The sequence below is a fragment of the Lithobates pipiens genome, unplaced genomic scaffold, assembly GCF_037356315.1.
Source record: "Lithobates pipiens isolate NorthernLeopardFrog02 unplaced genomic scaffold, aLitPip1_a1.2 Scaffold_27, whole genome shotgun sequence".
NCBI classification, from domain to species: domain Eukaryota; kingdom Metazoa; phylum Chordata; class Amphibia; order Anura; family Ranidae; genus Lithobates; species Lithobates pipiens.
In genome coordinates, this window is record NW_027507788.1 from 136,553,389 (window position 1) to 136,570,857 (window position 17,469).

The 17,469-nt window shown below is 42.5% G+C and overlaps 1 protein-coding gene across 2 annotated transcripts in view; it reads right to left on the reverse strand.

Moving 5' to 3' along the window:
* PPP1R12C (protein phosphatase 1 regulatory subunit 12C) overlaps positions 1-17,469 on the reverse strand; it is a 192,161-nt gene that overhangs the window by 113,979 nt on the left and 60,713 nt on the right. For both annotated transcript variants that reach the window (XM_077457528.1, XM_077457527.1), the window contains exons 3-5: positions 13,800-13,918; positions 7,300-7,459; positions 7,072-7,216 (exon numbers count right to left, since the gene is read on the reverse strand). In XM_077457528.1, the coding sequence (XP_077313654.1) occupies positions 7,072-7,216; positions 7,300-7,459; positions 13,800-13,918 (424 nt within the window). The remainder of the gene's footprint in view (positions 1-7,071; positions 7,217-7,299; positions 7,460-13,799; positions 13,919-17,469) is intronic.

A 17,469-nucleotide genomic window follows, 5' to 3' on the forward strand; every position in this document is an offset into this window, starting at 1 on the left:
TTCCTTGAGCTATTGCCAACAGACTTCCCATCTGATGCTGCCTGCATAGTTTCAGGGCAAACGCCACTTGGAAGAGCCAGCAACATGAATACAAGGGTGTCATTCTGGTCACCCCTGTAACTGTAAGGTGGGGATTCTTCCCATTTACCACAAATGTAAGGAGCATTTTCCAAATAACCCACAATTGACTTATCTTACCAGGTCCCCTGAGACCTTGTAAAATATTTCAAGGGTTCCTCTGGTTAAAAAGGTTGAGAAAAAGCTGGTCTACAGTATAAAATGGGTAGCTACTTAAAGTGGTTGTAAACCCTTACAACACACTTTGACCTACAGGTAAGCCTAGATTAAGGCTTACCTGTAGGTCCAAGAAATATCTCCTAAAACCTACAAGGTTTAGGAGATATTTGCCGAAAGACAGGCACCGCTGTCTACAACGACGAAGAAGCCGAGAGTGGCGGCTCCCGTATGCATGCGCGGGAGTGAAGTCATCGCGGCTTTGCCGAATGACAGCGGAGGAGCAGCGAGACCCCACCGAGAAGATGGATGCGCCGGACTACAGGGGACAGCGGTGACATCGCTGGCTCCTGTGTCAGGTAAGAGACACATAATGGACTACTATGCGATGCATAGTAGTCCATTATGCTTTGCCTTTGCAGGGAATGAAATAGGAAGTAAACTCATCAGGGTTTACTTCCTCTTTAATGGGTTCAATGGGTGGTTTCTGCAGAGCAGAGAGGACTAGAGATTGAGATTCTAAGAAAGCACAGGGTGTTATAATGGTGGTCTGATCTCAGAGACATCTTCAATATAAGGTTTTTACAAGTGACAGAAGCCAAAAGGCTGTTGTAATCGGATGGACAAAGCCAAAACGTGTTCCTTAAGAGTACTTAGCGGCAAGTCTCAAGTCATGACAACAGAAAGCCCAAAAAAATAAATAAAAAAGGTACCAGTCTGTGGATTGAAATGCATGTGTACACACACACACCAGGCAAAAAAGGTTCTCCAGGTACTCAAGAAGATCTTTAAGTGGCTTTTATGGCCTTGAGTAATGAAGGAATGACAATTAAACCCCTGTCTTTCAAGACCTGGGCTTCAACAGCCTCAGGAAATGTTCTTTTCAAGAGATGATCAGGCTTGTATCCCTCTAGGCTTCCCCATTTCTGGTTCCCCCAATAAATATGGGTCACTGCTGTGGCACTGCCTAACTGCACCCCAATTGGTTGTCCGTGGAGCAGGGGGAGGGGGTCCAGTGGTCCAGAGCCTTTATTTCTCTCAGCGACAAGATGTTGTGGAACTTTGCTTTCCTGGTTGACTAGGTTAACTGAATCCTGGTTCCTCACAGCATTCATTGCTTCCTTCTGCTGACCTCAATGTAACTTCAGGACACAGAGACATGGAGATTGATGGAACCACCAGTGACTGCCACAGGGACATATGATGTAGACACTCCTTGAAGTGTTGATTTCCCAGTGAAGGATTTCTTGTGAACAAAGTGGCATTAAAACCTCAATGTCTGGTTTAGTAAATGGTGTAACCACCATCACGTACACCAAGATGAGTATAGTACACAAAAAGAATATATTATACACAAGCTGGATTTATATATATATTTTAAGTCAAGGGTAGGCAACCTTTGAGAGATACCGGGACATTAAAGATCACTTGGGTGTGGCACCATTTTATTTTTTTTAAAGAAATTAACTATAAAGCTGCTCATGCTCAATAAAGAGTAAACACGCCATAAATAAAACTTACAAAAAAAAAATATATATATATCTTAGAAAACTAAGGTCACAAAAAAAAAAAAAAAAAATTAGCCTAGCTTTAAATTTAGCTTTAGTGAGAAACTTAAAATTCACTTTTAGTCACAATTTTCCCCCATGTCTGGGGAGTAATTGCTCTCCACCACAAGGCTGATGCTGGAGTTCATCATGAAAGCAGAACATATGGTATTCTAGCCTGTTTTTCTTCAACTAGTTTCGGCTCTGATTTCTGGCCAGTGTAAGTAGGGCAGTGTAAAGAGGTCAGCAGAATCAAGAGCCGTATATAGGGATCAGTAGGACAGAGAACAGGGGTGAGCAGGTCAGAGGTAATCAGGACAGGGAGTCAGAGCATGGTGCAGGAAGTCAGGAGGGTTATGTAGGAAGGTCAGGAGGAGCATAGTGCAGGGGAGGGTTAGAAGGGTACAATATTGGGGAGTCAGAAAGGCACAAATATTTTCTTATGAAATAGGCTAAAAGCACGCTAATGTGTCTACAGAATGAAACAAAAAAGCAGCAGCTTAAAGTGCGATACACAGTAAATCAATATAATAAGAGAAGCCACATTAGAATAGTCCCAATTGACGGAAAAGGATCATTGATTGAAAACCTGGCAATATATTTGCATATTTGAAAGAGTAAATCCTTTCCCAATGGCACCACAGTGATTCACATCAAGAAGTGCACCGACATCTTGAGAAAAATGAGCTTAACAGATGGCAAGAAAAATAGGCATATGGCTATAGCCCAGCCAAGGCCTTTACTTGCACGGAAGATCTTAGGAATGATTGTCACAGGATGAATGACTAAGGATCACACTGGCATACTGTGAAGTCCGTGACGACCAACTCTTTTGGCGAAGGACCCCAAAAGAAAGACTGCCCATAGTGTAATATTGTCTAATTTTATATTTGAAGATGGTGAAATATAACAGCATTACAAATTGCCAGCAAGAAGAAAACATCCCAATATCATAAAACGGAATTAGAATAGGAATAATCACTCACTATACATTGTTAGTAACCTACTTAAAGTGCAAGTAAACCTCCCCTATCGTTTTCAGCCTAGGAAGCTACCATCTTTGCCTGTTTAATCCAAAAACTGCCATGATGCTGCACGCGACCAGTTATAACAGCTATTGGATGGTTTGACAGGTTGAGAGCACAACCAATGGGAGTGTTACATTTCCGGCATGTGCCGCAAAGGAAACTATTTTTTGGATTGATTTACTTCCGCTCTCATTTCTAAACCATCAAATGGGATTTTGATAACCCTTTAGTCCAGTGTTAATCCATTGTTTAACCACTTCCTACCCCACCCATAGTTAAACGACATCCGCAGGAGGGATCTCCCATCCTGGGCGGGCGTCATATGCCATCCTGGGCTTCTCGGTCATCTAAGGGGCACGTGACGCATCACTCAGGATCCGATGCACGTGCCTGGTGGCCGCGATGTCCTCCAGATGCCCGTGATTGCCGGTAACAGAGCCAGGACGAGAATGTGTGCGTGTAAACACACAGATCCATGTCCTGTCAGAGCAGAGGAGACAGATCATGTGTTCCCAGTACAGATCACTGATAGTCTCCTCCCCTTGTGCGTCCCCTCCCCCTACAGTTAGAATCACTCCATAGGAAACACATTTAACCCCTTTATTGCTCCCCAATGTTAACCCCTTCCCTGCCAAGGACATTTAGACAGTAATGAGTGCATTTTTATAGCACTGATCACTGTATAAAATGTGAATGGTCCAAAAATAGTGACAAAAGCATCTGTCGTGTCTGCCACAAGGTTACAGTCACATACATTATATATATATATATATAATAAAATTAAATGCCACAAAACTATCCCCAATTTTGTAGACACTATAACAAACCAATATACACGTATTGCGATTTTATTTACCAAAAATATGTAGAAGAATACATATCAGCCCAAGCTGAGGAAATTATTTTTTTTTTTATTGGATTATAGCAAAAAGTAAAAAAATAGTGTGTTTTCAAACTTGTCACTCTTTGTTTATGGTGCAAGAAATAAAAAACTGCAGAGGTGATCAAAATACCACCAAAAGAAAGCTCCATTTGTGGGGGGGGAAAATTAGAAAAATTTAATTTGGGTACAGTGTTGCAGGACCACACAATTGTTATAATATAATAAATATAATATTCATTCAGCTCTGAAAACTGAAAAATTGGCCTGGGCAGGAAGGGGGTGAAAATGCCCTGTGTTGAAGTGGTTAATAAACTAAATGCATTGTTAAATCTCCCAAATAAGCAGGTCCACAATTATCAAGATCCTAAATGTTTATTACTTGAGGCCATTAAAGGAACCATTGCAGAGAGAACCAAGATGTCTGCTTCACTGTCTTAAATGGGGTTGTAAACTCTCATATACCCCAGTGAAATGAATAGCCTCAGATGATACAAAGATTAAACAAATCTCCCTACATAAGTTTTACTTGTATATCCGCTGTCTTCCCCTTTCTACACTCTGAAATGTGCAGCTCATGTTAGATATTTTTCGTGCTTGTTCAGTAGTGGGTGGTGAGTCTGCACTTACAGCCGATTGGAGAAAGGGACACCCCCCACCCCATCTCCACATAGGCAATTTATTGTATCAAGTGGTAAAAACGTGGAGAGGATAAGATAGAACAGCTACTGGTTCCCAAACCCTTCCACAGGGTGGTGCTAGACCTGGCCCATGGTCATGTAATAGGGGGACATCTCAGTATTAAAAAAAATAAATAAATAAAAAAAAAAAAATCATGGAGAGAATTGCCCAGAGATTTTTCTGGCCTGGGGTGTATGCAGACAAGGAGTAATGCGAATCGTGGCCCGAATGCCGGCACCCCATTTTCACAGCCCCCTTGTCCCTCTACCAATTACACGAGGTCCCCTTTGAGAGGATTGGTATGGACCTGGTGGGGCCGGTTGTGAAATCTGCCCGGGGTCAGCAGCATATTCTGGTAAACCTGGACTATGCGACGTGCTATCCCAAGGCCATACCCTTGCGCAACACCTCCACCAAGGCCATCACCAAGGAGTTGGTCCAGGTGTCTACCTCTGTCTACCACCCCCAAACGGATGGTCTGATGGAAAGATTTATTAAAACTTTGAAAAGTATGCTGGAAAAAAGGCGGTCGACAAAGATGGGAGAAACTGGGATTTGTTGCTACCATCTCACGTTTGCCATACGCGAGGTTCTGCAAGCATCCACAGGCTATTCCCCCTTTGAGCTTTTGTATGGTAGACATCCCAGGGGGCTGCTAGATGTCGCCAAATGTGGGAAGTAGAGGCCACCCCATATAGAACCATCATAGAGCAAGTCTCCTTAATGCAGGATTGAATCGCAGCTGTCCTGCCCCTGGTGAGAACATATGGAGTGAGCGCCCAGAGGAGGGTCTATGATCGGGGTGCCATGGTCCGTACTTTCAGCCCTGGGGACAGTGTTAGTACTGGTTCCCACGGTGGAAATTAAGTTCCTAGCCAAGTGGCAGGGTCTCCAAGGTTGTCGAAAAGGGGTGGGGGGGGGGGGGGGGGGATAACCTCCAAGGTCTACTAGCCAGGGAAAAGGAAACTACACCAAAATTTATCACGTCAATCTCTTAAAGGCCTGGAAGGACAGAGACTTTACTGGAAACTTCCCTGTCTCCAAACGACCGGGTACCAGCGGTGACACCTCCCACAGTGAGTGGTGGTCCGTAGTGCTGGTCCCAAAACCTGATGGCACTATCAGGTTTTGTAATGACTTTAGGAAACAGTGTGTCCACGTTCGATGCATACCTGATGCCTCGGGTCGACAAACTCGTGGAGAGGCTCTTTACATAACCCTAGACCTAACGAAAGGTTATTGGCAAATACCGTTAACTGAATCGGCCAAGGAGAAAACTGCCTTTTCCACTCCTGAGGGCTCGTTTCAGTACAAGTGGATGCCTTTTGGTCTGCACGGGGCCCCTGCATTGTTCCAGCGAATGACGACAAAAAACTTTTAAACTTAGAGACTACATCGCCCATATGCAGCTGCTTATTTGGACGATGTGGTCATCCACGGCCCAAATTGAGAATCGCACCTGACACGGGTACAAGCAGTGGTAGATTCCCTTTGTGAAGCAGGTCTCAAAGCCAACCCAAAAAAGTGTGCCATAGGCCTGGAGGAAGCCAGGTACCTTGGGTACATTATTGGCCAGGGACTTGTCAAGCCTCAGACCAATAAGATTGAGGCAATGCAAAAGTGGCCCCAACCAGTAAACAAGAAACACGTTTGGGCATTCCTAGGCATTATGGGGTATTACCAACGGTTTATACTCGACTTTACCCTTTGTAAGGTCGGTCAGAGGGTCGGTCATGGTCAAATGGAGTCCTGAAGCCGAGGAGGCGTTTCAGAAATTAAAACAGGCCCTTTGCGTACTACTGGAGCTGGTGACACCGGAATTCACAAATTGGTTTGTGGTACAGATACCCCTGAGGTGGGCCTGGGTGCTGTTCTATCCCCGAACAGAGATGGTGGGGAGCACCTGTTTGCATACCTGAGACAAAAACTGAATAAGCATGAAAAATAAATAAAAAAAACAAACAAAAAAACAAAACAAAAAATGCTATTGTTGGAGTGTCTCACTATTAAATAGGCCTTGGAGTCCTTGAAGTACTACTTGTTGGGTAGGTCATTTAAGCTGGTCGCCGACAAAGCTCCCCTAAAGTGGATGTGTGATAAAAGCTCCAAAACAATGCAGATGCCCTCTTCCACATGCACTGTATGCTTGGGTCAATTGCTCAGCCACAAGGTCTTGAGCAGAGGGGAAGGATATGCAACGGTATGCGAGGTGAGGTAGTAGATAATCGCTATATTTCACCTCACATTCATTCTATTGTAAGGGACTAAACAGGAATCCAGCCAGGGTTTTTCCAGCCTCTGTGGCAGGCTAGGTTCCAGTCCGGATGTTCTGGTCCACTTGAGTCCACACTCAGGTGGACTTTAAATGACTAGGAAGAGCTCTGTTTGTCTATATATCTGGCAAGGGTTATATATAACCCTCCCCTTGCTCTATCCAAAATTAAAAAGTTTTGCCTATAGTTCTACCTTAAAGCTTTTAGGGTGGACGCAAATAGCATTTTTAAAAATATTTCAGTAGGGACTAGCTAGATTTTTCTCTGTACAGGTTCTTTTAAAGGCGCTACGGATCAAAATATAGTTACTGTTATCTCCAAAAGATTTGTCCCTACTAGTTTAAAAAGATCTAAAAACATCTCAGTAATAGGATACCTACTGGAGTTCAGAAGCTAAAAACTAAAACTGTATTTGTCTGCTATCTTACCACGTTATTGAGGGCATTCATGTCACAGAAGTTTTCTACAAGGAGTCGACAAGCCTCTTCTACTCCCCAGTGAGCAGCAGCATGGAGAGGAGTCCAGCCATCTTTATCTTTAACGTTGGGATCAAAATTGGCCTGAAGTAGAAGCCTGGTCAAAAAGTGTGGATAAGTTGGCTTAATGGGCAAACTCTGGACATATCAAGTACCAGAAATGTTCACAAACAAGAATACCTCATAACTTCTATATAGCCTTTAGCTGCTGCCACATGAAGAGCACTAGCTCCAGTCTTTGGATGCCGGATGTCTTCTATCTTGCCTGCGTTTAACCACTGACGGGAATCCTGCAGCATCACTTCCTCCTCTTCCCTCTTGGCTGCCACGATGTCTATGCCTGCAATAGAAAGATCTCTCAGTACATCAACCAAAACATTAATAGAAAAGGGCTGCATTGAAAATTATACTGATAGAATCAACTTAAAAAACTTTTAAATAGAGAAAGTTAAAAAAAAAAAAAAAAAATACATAACAAACTAATACATAAACATGTTTTATGGTATTGACATCTAGTAGTCTTTCACCTCTAGATGTTCTCATTACTGAGCTAGTAGAAGCCAACACATTCAGAGCCAAAAGGCATGCACTGGCACACTGAGCACCTAAAACAGCCACTAAAACATGACTTGCAGCTTCTATTTGTCCCCAGAAATGATATTCAAGGTGAAAATATATATATATTTTTTTAGACAAATATCTATATAAATTGCTATCAGCATGTTCAGTCTAATTAGAGAAGAAACCCTGGAGCCTAGGTCCCGACACCATACAAGCCAGCAAGCATTAACTGGAACATATTAAATAGCCTTGTTTTTAGAGCATTTGATTTCACCAGCAAAGCTTCAAGCTGCCTTGCGGTAACTAGTACACATGCTCAGAAAACTTAGAGGAAGTAAAGGCAAACTTTTTTTTTTCTTCAAAAAGACACCCTGTAAGGCAAAGGCATAATGAGCTAGTATGCATAGCATACTAGCTCATTATGAATAACTTACCTGAGAACGAAGCCCCCGAAGTGGTCCTCCGTCTTTCTCTTCGTTGGTGCCATGTATCCCGTAGAGACTTCCGGGTATCACAGCGCAGGAGCCGCCGGAGCCACGACGTCACTCCCGCGCATGAGCACGGGACCAGACACTTGCGGCATATCGCCAAGATCTGCGGCCTGCCCAGCGCACCGATGTGTACGGCGCATGCAGCGGTGGCTGTCTTAGGGTAAATATCTCCTAAACCTTATAGGTTTAGGAGATATTTCTTGGACCTACAAGTAAGCCTTAATCTAGTCTTACCTGTAGGTCAAAGTTGGCTGTAAGGGTTTACAACCACTTTAAGGGAGGGAGACGACAAAACAAAAAAAAAAAAAAAAAAAAGGCGGCCAGAGGACTCATACTGCAGCCTGCAGTACACTGCGCCCGAAGGCAATATCCTCATGACCTTTAACATAGATTTGATCAAATCTGGTAAACGTATGAACTGAAGACCCAGTAGCAGCCTTACAGATCTGGGCCAGATCTGCCCAAGAGGCACTAATCTCCCTGGTTGAGTGTGCCTTAACATAAAAAAGGAGGAATTCTCTTTTAAACCATAAGCCTGAATAATGACTTGATTAATCCATTTGGAAATAGTAGTTTTTGATGCTTCCTGTCCCCTTTTTGGACCATCTGGCAGTACAAATAAAACATGTTTTGCGAACCTGAGCTGTCGCCTTTAAATACACTCTGACCACTCTTACTACATCAAAGGAATGTAGTGCCTGCTCTTCCCTAGATTGAGGTTCTGGGAAGAAAGAAGGAAGAATATCTTGGTTTAAGTGAAAACCCATCACCATCTCTTGTAGGAAAACAGAATGAGGATGTAATACCACCTTATCCTTCTGCATGATCAAATATGGCTCTTTACAAGACAGAGCCGCTAGTTCTGATACTCTTCTAGCAGAAGAAATGGCAACCAGAAAGACTTTCTAGTCAAAAGAGCCAAGGGAATTTCAAGTAAAGGCTCAAAAGGCTGGATTCTGCAAAGCCAATAAGACCAAGTTTAATTCCCAAGGTTTTAGAGGCGCCTTGATAGGGGGATTCATCCGCGTTAGCCCCCGAACAAAGCTACGCACCAGAGAGTGATAAGCCAGAGGCCGTTGAAAAAAAAAAAATACTGACAAGGGCGAGATCTGGTCCTTGATAGTACTCAAGGCCAGCTTCATTCCCAATCCCATTTGCAGGAAATCAAGGATCCTAACTATGACATTTTCTGGGGTGCCAACCCCTGGATCCAAACCAAGAAACATATGCCTTCCAGACTATAGTAAAATGATTCTGGAAGCCGGCTTCCTGGCATTAATCAAGGTAGACACTACCGAAGATAACCCACAATCCCTTAGAAAGCGGGTCTCAATAGCCAAACCGTTAAAATTAGCAACTGTAACGTAGAATGGAATACCGGACATTGTGCGAGAAGGTATGGCCATAATGGCAGAGTCCAAAGGACTCCTACTGCCATCTTTATGATCTCAGCAAACCAAGATCTTCTGGGCCACCAGAATCACCTCCTTTCGTTCCTTTAACATTAGCGCATTATCCACCGGACATGTGAGATTCTTGTTCACTGAGGCATAGAGATTAGAGATTGACACCCTTACCTACAACAGGTAAGGGAGACCAAACCCAGATAATTATTAACAGCCTGAGCCACTTCTAAAGTGTGCTGGGCCTCGTCTCTTGGCAACTGCGGGCTGGGGCAAAAAAAAAAAAAGCAGTGTGAATAAAAATTAAACCATCCTCAGCAAGACCAACAGGCTGAGGTCAAAGACCCACATGGCATGAAGAACCATAAACTGTTCCCAAGAATAAAAAAAAGAAAAAGCCAGCCATTCTGAGACCCATTCAGCCAAAGTAATGGCATCAAGAACACCATGTAAAAAAAAAAAAAAAAAAAAAAGTCTATGGGAAGGTCTCGCATTGGCTGAAACGACTGACATCCTGAACAACCGCACAGAGAATAAAAAGCAATCAGCCTCTGAAACACACCAACATTACCAATGCAAAAACCTGTCCCTTGCTTGAACTTAAGACGAGTCTCATATCATCCCTTGATTTCCAGGTCATGTGGCAATATTTCTTGAAGTAGCCTCCCTGGTTCCAAAACGTAGAGATGACTGCATAAGACACTCCCTTGAAAAAAAAACTAAAAAAAAATAAAAATAAAAACTTTTAAAAGCCTGGCTGTCATGGCCACACAGTCAAAGTCAACGATAAGGAAGGATAGAAGATCAGACCCTATGACAGGAGGTCTGGATGGGTTAAAAAAAAAAAAAAGCCCGTCCCCCTAGGATGTTTGTATACCACATTCTCCCAAGCCAAGCTGGTTTGATAACCTACCGAAAATTCTTTTCACCCGAACCCTGCAAAGAATCTTATAGAAGAAGATGGTGCAATATCTTACGTCAGGGAAAACTGGTCCCAAGGAGACACAAGGTCATCTACTGCAATTGCTTGAGGATCCTTGTACCTGGTAACAAGTCTGTCAGGAGCTGCATTGAGCTGGGTTGCCAACGGATATACATCTGGTGTGTTTCCAACATTGACAGAAAGCGCCAAATACCTCAGAGTGAAGAGCACATTCCTTCAGCACCAACTTCTGAGGGCTGAAGAAATCCACCTACAAACTTCTTATGGGATATGGACAGAGCAAGGAGAACACAATGTTCCACCCCAGCCAAGATGAGGCCCACCTCTGCTTGGACTGCCCAGTATCTGGTGCCGCCCTGACGAACATTATATATATACCACTGATGTGGCCTAGTTGCACTCAGCCTTCCCCAGAAAGCCCTTGCAAAATAGACCTACTCATGCAGGAGAACAAGCCGAATTGCTCACAGATCCTCTAGAACTGGCACAAACATTGGAAGGGGGGGAAAAAAAAAGTGGTGATCAATAAACTGCACCAACAACTTCTTTGCATAGTCTTAGAAAGTGCAGAAGGAAAATAACCCAGAATGCCAACTTGTAACTGCATACAATGGACCATTTTGTATATTGGAGTAAAAGCAGAAGGAACAAACACCATATGTGGGCTTACCACCTTTTCCAAGTCTGGGCCAAGCTGATGTTCCCCCTGAAAAAGGGAAATGTCATTATTGTACTAAAAGGAGTACCCCCACACCCAGTTGCACCATTCATTCACAAAGTACTGCGAATGTGAAAACTATCACTACCGTTAGCTATTGCGGCCTATAGTTCTCAATGCCTACCAAGGCACAGATGAGCACTCTAGATAGTTCAGATTCTTCCTGTCATTCAGTAGCTACCTCCCCGTACATGGTAAATTGGTTAAAAACTGCCTCAAAGCCCCAAAAACCTCATGCAGAAAAAAAATTGAGGAGGGATGGTGTGTCCTGAGGGTTTGAGTGCTGGACCTTAGGGAACCAAAATTTGGCTTCGACTGTGTACAAGATTAGACCCATGTACTCCAGATAAGAGGGCTTGAGGACATACTTTAGAAAGTTGATTTTCCGGCCAAAAGGTTTTAGGAACTGGATGGTATGTTGGATGTGTGCTGACAAGGCAGGGAATCATTCAGGTAACCTGTGACATGAATGCCCTGGGTTAATAGAAGAAAAAAGCAGGCCAAGCGCTTTTTTGAACATTCTAGGTGCAGATGAGTGCCCAAACATCAATGCTAGTCTCCTACAGCCAAACAAGGGAAGCATCTTCTGATGCAAGAAATTCCCCACATCTGTAGTAAGCAATTTTGGAGATCTTGTACATTCCAAATGGAATTTCAGAACACAAACATTTGTTTAATGATTTTAAGTGCAGTATTGGAGAGATGCCCCAATTTGGTTTTGGGTCTGAATAGATTTCTAAAGAAACTTTTAATCCGCTCAGAATGGAACACCCTCCTGAAGTTGGTGCAATGTCATCAAATCTCCCTTGCCTGAAGCTGGCAGATTTGCAGGTAAAATGCGAGCAGTAGGGATAGAAACCATTTTGCACCCTTTGAAATGACAAATCAGAGCCGGGGATGTCCGAGGAGGAGGGCCAGGGATTACAATGAAAGGAAGTGTTCAGCCGTGGTTTTAAGGTTGACGCCTGGAAGGATGCCTTTCTTTTAGGTAAAAGACCTTGGCCTTTTCACTAGTTAACTTCACAATGAATTTGTCAAGGGATTCACCAAAAGGCATTCAAAGGGAATACGAAAAAGACCTATCTTGCAATCATGTTCAGCAGACCAAGTTTTTAGCCACAAAAACCTGAGCACATGTAAACAGATGAGAGATTCTTGAGACTTGGAAAATTACACTCTGAAGACTAATCGAAAAAAACAAAACAAAAGGGGCTGTAGGAATTAGCGCAAATTGTTCGAAGAGCAGAGTGAGTCTATGAAGACAAGTGCCTAGTCTCTATTCAAGCAGCTTGACCAGTTGGCAACATTCATGCAGATAGCCTTGATAGCAATTGTGAGCTTCAGGGCTGGACCTGCAAAATTGAAGTCTTTAAGAGGACTTCAAAACCTATAGCAGCCGAATCCTTACAGGAGGAACTCTCTCAACATAACTAAGATGTCTATGGAGAACAGAAATGGCAGGACCCACTACTGAAATGGACAACTTCATCCTTTTTCATAGGATAAACAGCATAAACCATGAGGACTATAAACATTTTTTAGGGCACAGTCAACCCTCATAAGTGCACAATAGACTGGGAAGTCTTTTAGGTGTAGCCAGTCTTGGCGTCCATAGGTGACGTTTTTGCTGTGAAAAATCAGGTGTCGTTATGCAAAGGCTAGTGCACACTGCATTAGTGTACCCTTGTACCTGTCTGAGCCACCATTGTTAGTGAGATCCCCAGTGGGGTACAAACATTTCATGTGAGCAGAATGGATGGGGCCGTGTGTGTTGGAGGAGAAGCAACTATAGCCAAGGTGCTGACCAAGTTCCTGTGGCTGTCTCTGTAAAAGAGGGTTGTGGAAAAGCAGCAATGTACTGCATGTTCTCTGTGGAACAGGTGCATGGCGAAATGTCATCTGGGAGTCACATCAAGCTGCAGAGACCACATCCAGTTAGAGAAACAACCAAATTCAAAAACATTTAATGAAGAATTACAGAACATGGCAGAGGATTCTACAATGAAGTGAACACCCCCAACTAAACTGTGTAGTGTGCCATTACTTACAGTGTTTAAAGCCAGGAACTGGATTCCAATTACAGGGAAACCCTGCAATACCAGATCCACAATTCTAGGCCTAATAAGGTCCAGGTTTTGCCCATCGTGGTTGGCATACCTCCACACATTGGGGACTGTACCCAGGCCCCTAGGTATACACCTAGGATGAACAATCCAAAAAAACTCTAGGTAGCGTAAGGCAATAAGCAGTCAGATATCTATAGAAGATTCAAATGAAACAAATTCTATGGTAAAAAGGAAAAAAGAAAAATACTTCTCCAGAGAACAGGTCCACCACCTAAGGACACAAAAACTTGGGCCTGAAGGATTGGGCGGTGTTATATGGGTACGCTCTCAGTGAAAAATACCTGCTACGTGTGAACCAAACTATAATACACAAGTTACTTTTCCTGCCAAAACTTGTCTGGAATAAAAAAACGAGTCAAGTGTTCTTAATGTAGAAAAGTAGATTTCCTGTTATGAATACATTGTTGTGGGAAGAGTAGAGACAACAAGGAATCTTACCTCTCTTTTCAATTTCAGCACGAAGCAGAGTCTCCATGCAGTCATCTTCAGCTATGTCCAGGGGAACATCACCGTCACTGTTCACAGCAGCAATGTTCGCAGAGTATTTCAGCAGATACCTGGGAACAGGTGGTAAACCAAATATTAAACAACATTGTTGAAGCAGAAATTGTACATCAGCTTTACAGCAAGCACTTATCGCTATAAAAAAAGAAATCTAATGAAATGGAATCCAAAGCCAAACTTTGGGGAATGGATTAGACCCTCTGGCAGTTATTGTCTGTGCACCCATTGGAGAATCTACAGCTCAGCCTTGGTGACCATTATAGCTAGGAAAGCAAGTAATGGTAAAACCCCAAAATGTTACAGCAGTAGGTGAAACAGAAATAAAGGCAAAAGTGATCCAAAGGGAATGCTGCACCATAATGATAACCAGGTTGGATAAAAAGAAAAAAAAAAAGAAAAAAAATATTTAAAATCAATTTTTTTAACTCAAATTTATTTTAATAAAATGCTTTTGGGGTAAAAAAATATATCCAAATATAGTTTTCCATTTAGGATCAGGGACTTTTAAACGTGAAATGGTGCTTTATTTTTTCAATATACTTCAATGGAGAAGCTGCAAAAAAGTATGTAATACGTTTTTGCAGCAATTTGTGTTTAACCACTTCCCGACCAGCGCACGATGTACGTCGACAGAATGGCACGGGCAGGCATATTGGCGTACAGGTACGTCCAATATTCAATGCCGCCCTGCCATCGGAAGCGCGCCGCTGGCGGCGCGCTTCCGCGCTGGTCGGGAGCCCTGTGAGTCCGGTCGTGGGACCCGCGGACTCGATCGCCGCGGGCATCCCCGCGATCGTCTCACGGAGCGGTCGAATGGAGGAAATGCCGTGTAAACAGAATTTCTCCATTCTGCCTAGCAACTAGTGATGCTGATCTCTGCTCCATGTGATTGGAGCAGAGATCAGTGTTCACTAAATGAAAGCCCAACCCCCCCGGTTAGTAACACACCCCTAGGAACACTTAACCCCTACACTGCCACCCCCTGGTTAACCCCTTCACTGCCAGTGTCATTTACACAGGAATCACTGCATTTATATAGCAGTGATTACTGTATAAATGACAATGGTCCCAAAAATGTGTCAAAAATGTGTCAAAAATGTGTCAAAAATGTGTCAAAAATGTGTCAAAAATGTCCGATGGGTCTCCCACAATGTCGGTCACAATAAAAATCGCCGATAGCCGCCATTACTAGTAAAAAAAAAAAAAAATTAAATAAAAATGCTATAAAACTATCCTTATTTTGTAAACGCTATAACTTTTGCGCAAACCAATCAATCGCTTATTGCGATTTTTTTTTACCAAAAATATGTAGAAGAATACGCATCGGCCTAAACTGAGGGAAAAAAAATGTTTATATATTTTTGGGGGATATTTATTATAACAAAAAGTAAAAAATAATGAGTTTTTTTCAAAATTGTCGCTCTATTTTTGTTTATAGTGCAAAAAATAAAAACTGCGGGGTGATCAAATACCACCAAAAGAAAGCTCTATTTGTGGGAAAAAAAGGAAGTCAATTTTGTTTGGGAGCCACGTCGCACGACCACGCAATTGTCAATTAAAGCGACGCAGTGCCGAATCGCAAAAAGTGGTCTGGTCTTTGACCAGCAAATTGGTCCGGTCTGCAAGTGGTTAATCTGCCCCAAAAAAAAAAAAAAAAAAAAGCAAAAATGCAAGTTACAGTAAAATCAAAATAAAAACAAACATACAGCAAAAAGCACTGCAGGAACAGATCAAAAGCAAACTGCATAGGTACGTACCAAGCCTTATGCTGGCCACACAGATCAATTGATCAATTTTCAGATGAGAATATTAAGATGAAAAATCGTTGTACAGTCGCTGAAAGTTTTTTGAAATTTTCACTTAACATTGTTTTTAAAATGAATGTAATTTCTGAATGAAAACCACATACACCTTCTGAAAATTCCTTTGACTAAGAAGTTTTCTATTTCCAAATTTTCCAGTCACTGTGGTTGAAAATGAACGTCAATTTGACCCACTTTTATTTTTTTTTAAGGTCATTAACCGATTAATGGAAACAATAATCAGCCAACTAATCGATTATGAAATTCGTTAGTTGCAGCCCTAGAATATTTAAATTTTTGGTAAACTCATTCAATGCATGTATCTCTGCTTGCAGAGCTTGGATTCACTTTATTGATGCATTCACATAGGTTCACAGTACCCATGAGATATAACAAAGTTCAAACATCCTTTATCCCATTGTTTTGCAAATCTATGTACGGTATGATTGTTTGAATAGAATTGTATCTGTACCAAAGACCAAGTGTGAGGAGGAAGGGCAAGCAATAAAATGAAAGTGAAACCTAAGCCGCTTATAAACCTTGTGAACTTTCTGCACAGCTTGAGGAGCAAAAAATGGCAGCAGGCCATAAAAGAGACCCAGTTTTGGAATATTTTAATGAAGCTACTCTACCCATAAATCAGGTGTGCATGCAGAATGCAACAAAGTAGTTAGGTCTGGTGGCCTGAATTAAACATGAGGACTTGAGGTTGGACTTGGACTGTTTTCAACCTCACCTACTATAACTATGAGAAGACTTGCTGTGATGAAATGGCTGGTTTTTTTTTTTTTTTTTATGTGGACCCAGCTGATATATTCAGTTTAAGTTTGTTTTTACAAAGATTGTTTACGCACTTCAGTTACTAAACATTGATGTTTAAGCAAACACAATATGTAATATGATATTTTTCCATTTAAATAAAAGCAGTAGTTCAACTATATGATTAACCTAAAATCTGACATCGCTGTTTTACTAACTGGACAGCTTGTTCTAAATAGAATCTTTAACATTTGCAAACAATATGAAGGTTTCCCAACTACCAGCAAGAATGAGTTCGTACATTTAAAGAGCATCTGTCACTTCAGATCCATCATGGCAGCGCCTGTTAGCGGGTATCCATATCACTCTCCTTGTGTCACTGCTGCATCCCCAGCCATCCCATTAAAGTGAAGGACTGTCGGAGAGGCAACAGCAGGACATAAATGACAGTTGCTCTTTAAAAATGATGATTTAAAGCGGGGTTCCACCCTAAAGTGGAACTTCCTCTCATCGGAACCCTCCCCCCCTCCGGGGTCACAGTTGGCACCTTTCAGGGGGGAGGGGGTGCAGATACCCGTCTAAGACAGGTATTTACACCCACTTCCGGGCATAGACTCCCACAGGAGTCTATGCGGTTAACTGTCACGTCATGCTGTCTGCTGGGACACGGGTCTCAGACACAGCGCAGACCATTCCTAGTGCACTGCGCGACTCGCGCATGCGCAGTTGGGAACCAGCAAGTGAAACCCCAACGCTTCACTTCCTGATCCCCTCACCTAGAATGGCGGCGGCAGCAGCCGAGAGATCGACCGGTCTCAGCTGCAGACATCGCTGGACCCTGGGACATGCGAGTGTCCATTTATTAAAAGCCAGCAGCTGTATTTATAGCTGCTGGCTTTTAATATTTTTTTTGTAGGTGGAATCCCTCTTTAAAATAGAGTGGATTTAAATTGAGCCTTTTTACTAGTTATTTAAATCAAATCCATTCTGATGGTAACTACATTTTTAATATAATCTTGAGATAAAGTAAATGAGCGTGACCT